The sequence below is a fragment of the Paracoccidioides brasiliensis genome (genome assembly GCF_000150735.1).
Source record: "Paracoccidioides brasiliensis Pb18 unplaced genomic scaffold supercont2.4, whole genome shotgun sequence".
NCBI classification, from domain to species: Eukaryota; Fungi; Ascomycota; class Eurotiomycetes; order Onygenales; family Ajellomycetaceae; genus Paracoccidioides; species Paracoccidioides brasiliensis.
This window is the reverse complement of record NW_011371361.1, coordinates 745,404-754,788: the sequence shown is the minus strand read 5'-3', so window position 1 is coordinate 754,788 and position 9,385 is coordinate 745,404. Positions and strand designations below refer to the sequence as shown.

The window sequence follows — 9,385 nt, the reverse complement described above, 5'->3', positions numbered from 1 at the left end:
GTGTTGGGAGCGGGTGCTGGAAACCTCAGCCTACAATCGCCCTATTGGGGGCTATTTGTTAACCCCAGCCCCCCCCCCCCCCCCTTTTTTTTTTTTCTTCTATTCTTTCTGGAAAGGATTTCTGCAGGCTCATGGTGATCCTTTGCTGCTGCATAAAAGCTGGCAATTCACAATAATTATGCTGCACATGTAATGATAGAACTACATGTGACTGCTGAAAACTTGGTAGTTATTTTGGAGATTAACTCATTATTTTAATGAGATTAGGTTTTCAGTTGACTAGGTGTTGGTTTTTCCACAAATTGAAAAATGAATGTCATCGGAAGTTTGAGATGTAAAGAGTATAAACTGATAATGGTTGCTATGCTGTTATGGATAAGCTTTTACATCTCCCCGCCCACTGAAGTTTCTGTCGCGATGCACTATTGTTCCACTGCTCAAGAGCTGTCAACAATTTTTAATAGTAGACTGATATATATTGCTCTAAATCTATTGGGTTTGGAAGTGGATAACTTCGGGGGCTGTGATTAACATGGGTTGACGGGTTTCTCAAGATGCATGATGGAAGATTCTATTCTGCAGGTGTTACAGCGAGTGTTATTCGTAGAAACTGGCTACCCAATGCATAGTTAACTAATTATAGACTTGGGGACATACCACAGCTGCAGCCGGGATTTAAAACCTCGTGGAACAAAGATATTAAACTTCTCACGGTTTTCAGCCCTGCCGCCTCGAAATATCGGTAGCCTGTACGGAGAGGTGGGGCTCGAGTTGCTAACTAACTACCCGTAGGAAAAGCACGCTAAAACTTTACATCTCCGGTTCCAATAAATCTAACCCTCCGCACTCTGACGTCCAATTCTGGAGCCCAAGGAATCAATTGTGACTCAACCATCAATACAACGGATATCAATAAACAGATTGGCGAAGGAAAGATATTAACAGCGTAGATATGGCGCATCAGAACGGACCTCGATGTGAAAAGCCCTCCTGGTACTACACAGACCCCATCCAGCGGGAACTAAGCGCGATTTTCAACGGCTTGAAACAAGACCTCTCATTCATGGGATGCATCTCGCTGGGTAAGGACGGGGTTCTACGATCGCTGACTGCCGATCGCGACGTCGTGGACGCGGCTGGTTTAACCCCCAATCAAATCGCAGCCTGCATACGTCGCTATCCGACTGGGTTTGTAAATGAAGCTGAGTTTGCCGGCGTGGATGGAACTAAGGTCCCAAGAGAACTGTGGTTTGCGCCGGACAAGAACATCCTGCCGCCCCCGTTAAGTGACGAGGCTAAGCAGCTCTCGAGAAAGGTTGTCGATGAGAATCATGAATTGTTTCACAGCAGGAGGGAGGAATTGAAGCAGAAATATGGCGAGCAGGAGAATGGCAATGATCATGGTGATAGCCAGGCTGATGTTTGATCATCTCATCTTGCGGTAGTAAAGAGGAGGATGGACTTTTGGGAGTTTTAATTCCCGAGCCCCCTAGAACCTGTTGCATATCGACAAACACTCCCAGCCGGATTCGATGCAGCCCCCAAACCCAGCAGGGACGGGAATCCTCCCAGGAGGATATCCATATCTCTAAATTTATCCCTATTCAACCCTTTCAGGAAGCCTTTCTTGTCCATGAAGTTGACAGGTATCACAAATGTCACCATTGTCACTACTATTTCTATTTTAAGAACAGTTCGATGTTCATCGAGATGTCCAGGCCACAGAGTGAATTGGATAAACAATTTTTATTTTTTAATAGAAAAGACACAGTCCAGCAGCATGGCCGACGTCGGGTTATATAAAGGGAACTCTGTTTTGCCCGTCCATAGGAAAAAGGAGAAATTGCAAATGCATAATAATCTTGAAGCATTCAAGGAGCCTACTAACATAAAATAACTCAGAATTTCAACTTCAACTCCATCTTTTTCCGCAAAAATGCACTTATCTTTCATTCTGACCCTCATCCCCGCGGTCCTAGCATCCGCCTTCCCGATGAAAACCAACAGTATTGCCGCATACCCGGACACAACCGTTATCGCGAAGCGCAATTGCTTCGACGGTGGCGCTCGCTGGGGTGCAGGTAGGCCTTATGCCATCAACTTTGCTACGCGGGCATGCAACGAAGCCTTAGTCGGTACTTATAGACCCAACGACATCAGGGCTAAGTGCTACAATCTCGATAGCACCAAGAAGGTTGATTTTTCACTGCGGCTGATCAGCAATAATGGAAACCGCAATATCGGCGCTGCGGAGTGCTATGACGGATTGAGAAAGGAGATTGAGGGATGTGACCGTGGAGGGCGTACTAGATATGGAAACTGGGAATATACGTTAGTTAACCTACTACCTCCCCCCTCAACCTTCCCTTCCCCTCCCTTTTTTTCCCCTTCCCCTTTCCTTTCCTTTCTTTTTTTTTTTGGTTTCAAATTGTATGAGAGTTTTGATGCTAACGGGAAGTAGCGGGGATCCAAACGACGGGCAGTGCTAAACAGCTGTTGGAAATGGCTCGGAATGTATGAGAATTATGGCTTCCAAGCTTTCTTTCACTGATTGTCAAGCTGGACATCTCTATCTGTGGCTTAGTTTGCATGGAGAAGGGCGAATATTTTGAAAGCAATATAAACATGCTTATGGATGTCTTCAATTTGTAATCCATCAACGCTCGTATTGATCATATCATTTTTTGTCCTGAGAGTAATTGCACGTAGATAAAACATTCTGTAAATTTGCCTTTCTAGTCTGGCCAACATTTATTATTCCTGGGAGTTTGTTGATTCCGGTTACAATCTGAATATTGAAAATATCTACGTTGATGGTTACTTTCAAAGCGGCACTTTAGGCCATCAACCCAATCACGTGTCCTACTGCTCAACATCACCCCTTGCATCTCCGCCATGTCTTCCGCAAACAACGCCTATCCCAACTCCTGAACCCAAATAGCCTGATCCTGCTCGGAAGGGAATCCTGCAGAGCCTCTCACTCATTTACAGAAACCATGCTTTAGTTAGAGAACCCCTTCACTCCATTTCTGAGAACTTCATGGAAAATCCTCATACAAAAATCTCACATTGCCAGAAACCCCTTTTCTAAGCCCCCCGCTCTATTTCCAGCTTGCTGTCGCTTCCACCACCCATCGACTTTAACTGATGCTGGCATTGTTGTCGAGCTAAATATCTAATTGCCTTTGGAAATATGGGCCTTCTCTACTGGCTCCGCAAACTCTACTCCCTCGACACTCTTGACTCGCGCTTCACGGTCTCAGCCAATACGCCGCTTAAGTCTGCCTACAGCACTGAATCTCGAATATCATCTACAAGCAATGGGGGGTTAGAACCGACGGTCTCGAGATGGCTTGCGAGTGGGAGTGAGAATGGGATGCAGACACGAACACAAGCGCAGTCAGGGGAGGACTGCGGGAGTCCTAGCTCTGGTCCCTCATTGACTGCGTCCCCGCCACGATGGAACACAGTCGAATTTTACGTTTACTATATCGCGTTTCTGCTTGCGGTACCAATGATGTTTAAGACTGTCTACGATGTTTCGAAGGGTTAGTTTTGGATTTCCGTTCCTCGGGAAGAGCTGTTTTTGAGTGGAATATCTTAGATGGACTTATTGGATTATGGGCTGACTTATTATTCTTTTCGTTCTGTTAGAGTCTCATCCAATGTATTCGAAATATTCACACCTTTTGGAGGATGGGTGGATAATGGGAAGGAAAGTGGTGAGTTTGTTTTTTCTACCCTCCATTGATGGCGGTTGGAGGGTTGTATCGGTCCTGAAGCTTGCTGATGATTTAGCACAGGATAATTCTGATTCACAATATTCCACTTTTCGAGATAACATTCCTTATCTTGCCTTACTCTTGGTCATCCATCCTTTGCTTCGACGAGCTATTGACATCTTCTTTCCTTTAAATTCCAATTCGCCTCCATCTGGCAAATTAAAAGATGATGAGATCTCCAGATTTGACGCTGTATCCGCTGATTTGAGGCTAAAACGCAGAGTCACTTACGATTATTATTTTGCGCTGGTAGCTATCGTTGCCCTGCATGGCTTCTCAGCTCCCAAGATTCTTGCAATTCTTGTCATCAATTATCATATTGCAACAAAACTTCCACGGAATAAAATACCAGTGGCAACATGGGTTTTTAACATTGGCATATTATTTGCAAATGAATTGTCAAATGGGTACCAATATGCAGACATCGCGAGAATACTTACGTGGTCATCTTCTGTATCACAGGTAGGTGAAGGCCATCCACTTGTGGCTGTTGGAAAATGGCTTGACAGTTGGGGCGGATTAATCCCTAGATGGGATATTCTTTTTAATCTCACGGTTCTGCGATTAATAAGTTTTAATCTCGATTACTATTGGAGCCTCAACTATCGGTCAGATAGCCCTATTGAGGTATGCTAGATTATCAATCATATTAGCATTTTATTATCGCTAACACACCAAAGAAGAAGCAACTCGACCCCTCCGCCCTGTCCGAGCGAGATCGCGTCACTATCCCAGCCCATCAATCTGCCTTCAACCCGACAAACTACGTTGGCTACGTTCTCTATTCCCCGCTCTATCTCACGGGCCCCATCATTACCTTCAACGACTATATCTCCCAACAACGCCACCCTTCTCCTTCCATATCTACAACCCGCACTATCCTCTACGGAATCCGCTTCCTCTTCGCCCTTTTCAGCATGGAACTATTCCTACATTACATATATGTCGTCGCCATCTCACAATCCTCCCCCAACTGGTCCGTCTACACCCCATTTCAACTTAGCATGCTGGGCTATTTCAACCTACACCACATCTGGCTTAAATTACTTCTACCCTGGCGTTTCGCGCGCCTCTGGGCCTTGATCGACGGCATAGATCCGCCCGAAAACATGGTCCGCTGTATGTCCAACAATTACTCCGCCCTTGCCTTCTGGCGCGGCTGGCACCGCTCCTTCAACAGGTGGATCGTCAGATATCTCTACGTCCCCTTGGGTGGCGGCGGTAGTAACCGCAGCCACAATCAGTCCAACAACAATAGCAGCGACGGATCCTCCCCCATCCTCGCCAAGACCCGTGGCCTCCTCAACTTTCTCACCGTCTTCACCTTTGTTGCGCTGTGGCATGACATTAATCTCCGCCTGCTCATGTGGGGGTGGCTCATAACGCTTTTCGTCCTGCCAGAAATCATTGCCACCGCACTATTCCCCGCGCATAGGTGGCGTGATAGTCCAACAGCTTACCGTGTGCTGTGTGGCATAGGCACAGTGTTCAATATATTGATGATGATGGCGGCGAATCTTGTTGGGTTTGCGGTTGGGCTTGACGGGTTAAAGGGACTAGTTAGTGGGATTGTGAGCAGCGCGGCGGGGCTGGTGTATCTTGTCACGGCATGTGCGACGCTGTTTGTGGGCGTTCAGGTTATGTTTGAGATAAGGGAAGGGGAATTGAGGGCTGGGATTAATATGAAGTGTTAAGTTTAATGGGAAAAGGCCCGCGATATCTGTGGTGAAGACTGGGTGCATCAGGTTATGCTCTTAAATATGGGCCCAATAGATTAATATCCATACCTTTGTTAGTGTTTTATTAGATGTACATATAACGCAATATGCCAGCGCTTTTTCCCTGACAAGCCAGTAACTTGGAATTTTGCCCAGGTGGAAGATTCCAAGCTCACGTATTCTTTGTCACAGCCGGTTGCACAGGACGAATACTATCCATTATCAGCCATGGATGAACATTTAATGCCTTTTTTTATTTTATTTTTTATTTTTTAATTTTTAATTTGGTTAATACGCTTTTGACGTACAGCTTTTCCCTATTATCTCACTTCTACACTCCCCGTCCTCTATCCAGCAACCATAGGCTCTATTTGGCTTCATATTAGCTCCCTTTATTCCATGGCGCCCGTGTGTCCTGCGTAGACACTGAGAAAATGCCCCTCTCCTGCTATAAAAATCCGTGGATTCCGGCTGATGAATTCTTCTCCATTTTTATTTTATTTTTTTATTTCAATCAAACCCCAACTTCTCCGTTTCCGCATACCGATGATGCGTGGTGACTATCTCTGCCCGCCGAATATGTTCCACTCAATCGGGGCTTTCTCGGTGTAGAATTATATTTTTTTTCTACTGACGTGGAAAGGCTAACCGCAGGATGAATCCGAAATGTCACGATTTGAGTAGAGTAGATGTAGATGGAGAAGTGTTTATGATGGGAAATGCAGGTGATTTCCGCATTCTTCATTCCCATATTGACCCTTATTACCAAGAACATATTAGTTCCGTTTCCTCGAAGGATGGCTCCAATTAGTATCTCGTAAACTCACATGACGATAACTTCTAGGATCCAGTCTGGGGATATCACGAAGTGGCATGCGTAGGCTACGCACGACAGGGGTAATCTCTCAATTAAGATCTCTCATCACGATAATGCCAATATCCTCACGCATAAAACCGATCACACCTAGTCTCCTCATGAATCCGATAGCATTCCAACCCACATACCCTCGTTCGACACTTGATGCACTTCACTCTTCCCCAGTATCCACATATGCTACAAAAGTGACGTGGAGGTTTCGTGGGACCCGCTGTTCGTCCAGGCAGCGTTGTTGTAGCATGGGTTGCGCGAGATGCATTGTATGACAGAGGTGGCTCGGCGAGAAGCTGTTGCATAAGTTTCTCTGACGGTGCGGAGGGAATGTAGGAGCGGAGAAGGGGGTCGTTGTCGTAGTTGGAGACGATTAGTTGTTGGTTCCGTTGCTGTTGGTGTGAAGTGGACGTGGAAACTTGAGAAGAGGCTGCATTGAGTGGTTCCGGAGATTGGTTTGCAGTAGCTGGAGTTGACTTTTTGGGTGTGGCGGGACGAGATGAAGTGTGTGGAGTGTTAGATTTGCTTGATTTAAGGGCAGAACGTCCAGGAGTAGCTGTGGTGGATGTAGCAGCGATGGATGATGTGATTGTTGCTAAGGCTTGAGAATGGCCTTGGGCAAGAGCTGCCTCCTCGTCATCTAGGTAGTTTTTAAAAGTTTTTTGGGACATTAGGATGCGACGGACGTTGGAGGTTGTTTTGCCCCTGGGTTTGTCTGTGATTGATATTTACACAGTTAGCTACTATCTTCCCACCTTCTTTTCATTTGTGCGCAGTAACATATAAAATACAAATAGAGCTTTACTAAACATGGCAAGTCAATAGGTATGATCTAACCTTTCGCCGTCGCAGCCTTTTGCTTCGTTGGAATAGGAATATGCGTATCTTTATGATTCTCTCGATCTAGCTCCGTGAGATGTCGTAGTGTAGCAGTATTTTGCCTCGACGACACATCCGCACGTCCAGCGCCCCCTAGCTCGCGCACAGCTCGCGTGCGACCGCCAGCAGCCCTTCCAGTGCTGGTGGAGGCGCCATATCGAGTATCGGGAACGTATGCCCATCCTGGGGTGATGTGAGACGAGGATGTTGGTAGGACTTCTATTTTATTTAGCGACATTGAAGGTTGAAGAAGAATATCTCTTGGGCTCTGGTATCTTCTGATAGATTGCGCATTTGCCGTCCGAGAGTGATTATATTGATTGCTGTGAGATGAGCGTGCACCCGAAGCTGTATCGTTGAGGTTGATATTGATTTAGTTATTTGATCAAGTTAACTCGATATCAAGTGTGTGATGATCATGTTTGTTTTGTTTGCACCAATCTCAACGAAGCAAATTCATCAACGACTTTTTCCAATCACAGAACAATTAACTATAGAAAATGGTAATATTAAATTGAAACCTGTGTCTTTTCTCTTATTTAGGGAATTAAGTTAGAAAACTATGTTTCTACTCTGCAACCCGCCATCAGAGGCAAAAGTTCAGCAATGGAAGGGCTTGCAATGTGTGCTAACTCTGGCGGACTGAAGGAATTTTACTGCGTCCTGAATTCTCTTTAAGGGACGGAAAGGGTATTGAGTTGAATTGGTTGGGAAACACAGCCGAAACCGCATGTTGCCGCGAGATGCCAATTGCAAATGATGAAGCCATATGAATTCAACCAGTCCGCAGAACAAAGATTTGAATACAAACAATCATACTGTTTTTGAATTCCATCGAAATGAGGATGTGCAGATTTATAGCATCGGAAATTGATCCGAGGATCGAGGACGAGAACCATAAAATGGACAACGAGATAAGTTGAAGGCGACGGGGTTCCGGAACACATCATACTTTCATGCCATGAAAACTACAAAAATCAGGGAGGTTAAGACAAAAGAAATCGCCTGAATAATTCTCATCACTCAAATCATTTCTTCTTCTGCAATAGGTCCAGCTTTCCTTCTAGGTCGGTCACGTAGGCATTGAGGCGTTGCGTCGCTGCTTGCAAGGCCTAGAGCACAATCCCCTTGGGAAAACACGCAGGGTCATGAGGGAAAATCGTCAGCCTTCAAAGACTCGCCTTGATGATCATGAGTGGAAGTTGCGCAGGAAAACAAAATTGCGAGGTATTAAGTGCCATATTAGTTCCAAGGGGGTTAAGGTAATAAAGAATAGTAAAGATGGAGCAACATTGCCTAATCTAAAACAACATGTAAAAACACTCCCGAACCGAAATCATGAATAGAGATATTTTCTTTCTTCCGCCTAATCTTTTCTTGTATTTTGGTCTATCCGAAAAAAAATGGGTAGTCGACAAAGGGGAATGTGATGGAATTAAAGAGAGGGGAAGAAGGAAAATCCAAGATCTAAGACTGTCTATTTTTTTTTCCTTTTTCTTTCTTGCTTCTGGTATCTTGCCGAAATGTGTGGATTTTTTTTTTCAAATACAGTGACGTACGTAGATGTCTTCTGTCAACATCTCGTTGGACACTCTATACTCATCCAAGATATAGTAGTATACCGATGCGCCCGCCACCGTAGTGCCAAGGAGGAAGCCAAATAGCCTGTTAATTCCGTCCAATATCGCAAGTTAGCTTGATTCACTCTAATGCAGTTGGGTTTGTTTCTCGTAAGCTTGGTGTGGAGGGGTGTAGGAAACTCACCCTCCTCTGAAAGCTCCCACGGGCTTCTGCACAGGCAATGCTCCCGCATCTACACTGCCACTGCTGCTGTTAAGTAGCCGGCTAGTTGTTGAAAGGTGCCTGCGTGTCGACAGGCGCATGGCGGGTGCGAAGAGCGATCGCCGCAGCATAGGAGACATTGTGGGTGTTGGAGATATGCCCTCGGCGTGAGTGAGGAATTAATGAATGTATCCGGATTTTTGAAACATACACAATCTAGGCGGGATAAGGCTAAGCACGGTATACGAATCCGATGAGATTTGTTGCTGTTGAAAGGTGCGGTGTGTCGTCGATATGTGTGAGATTGAGGTTGGAATGAAGTTGTCGACTTTTTTAACCACGGTTCGTTTGAGATG

General features: G+C 45.4%; 5 protein-coding genes across 5 annotated transcripts; 3 read left to right on the top strand and 2 right to left on the bottom strand.

Annotated features, from left to right (window-relative positions):
- Positions 1-952: 952 nt before the first annotated feature.
- Positions 953-1,426, top strand: PADG_03745 (uncharacterized protein; the record flags this gene model as incomplete). The annotated part of the gene is made up of 1 exon (XM_010761285.1): positions 953-1,426. The coding sequence occupies one exon, from the start codon at positions 953-955 to the stop codon at positions 1,424-1,426; it is 474 nt and encodes a 157-aa protein (XP_010759587.1).
- A 510-nt stretch (positions 1,427-1,936) lies between these two features.
- On the top strand, positions 1,937-2,489 carry PADG_03744 (uncharacterized protein; the record flags this gene model as incomplete). The annotated part of the gene is made up of 2 exons (XM_010761284.1): positions 1,937-2,331; positions 2,462-2,489. 2 exons carry the CDS (start codon positions 1,937-1,939, stop codon positions 2,487-2,489), a joined length of 423 nt encoding a protein of 140 aa, XP_010759586.1.
- Positions 2,490-3,193: 704 nt separating this feature from the next.
- Positions 3,194-5,476, top strand: PADG_03743 (uncharacterized protein; the record flags this gene model as incomplete). Its single annotated transcript, XM_010761283.1, has 4 exons — positions 3,194-3,548; positions 3,655-3,722; positions 3,804-4,409; positions 4,463-5,476. 4 exons carry the CDS (start codon positions 3,194-3,196, stop codon positions 5,474-5,476), a joined length of 2,043 nt encoding a protein of 680 aa, XP_010759585.1.
- Positions 5,477-6,442: 966 nt separating this feature from the next.
- On the bottom strand, positions 6,443-7,485 carry PADG_03742 (uncharacterized protein; the record flags this gene model as incomplete). Its single annotated transcript, XM_010760859.1, has 2 exons — positions 6,443-7,083; positions 7,206-7,485. 2 exons carry the CDS (start codon positions 7,483-7,485, stop codon positions 6,443-6,445), a joined length of 921 nt encoding a protein of 306 aa, XP_010759161.1.
- Positions 7,486-8,275: 790 nt separating this feature from the next.
- PADG_03741 (uncharacterized protein) lies at positions 8,276-9,169 on the bottom strand (the record flags this gene model as incomplete). Its single annotated transcript, XM_010761282.1, has 3 exons — positions 8,276-8,359; positions 8,807-8,912; positions 9,012-9,169. The coding sequence occupies 3 exons, from the start codon at positions 9,167-9,169 to the stop codon at positions 8,276-8,278; spliced, it is 348 nt and encodes a 115-aa protein (XP_010759584.1).
- Positions 9,170-9,385: the final 216 nt, after the last annotated feature.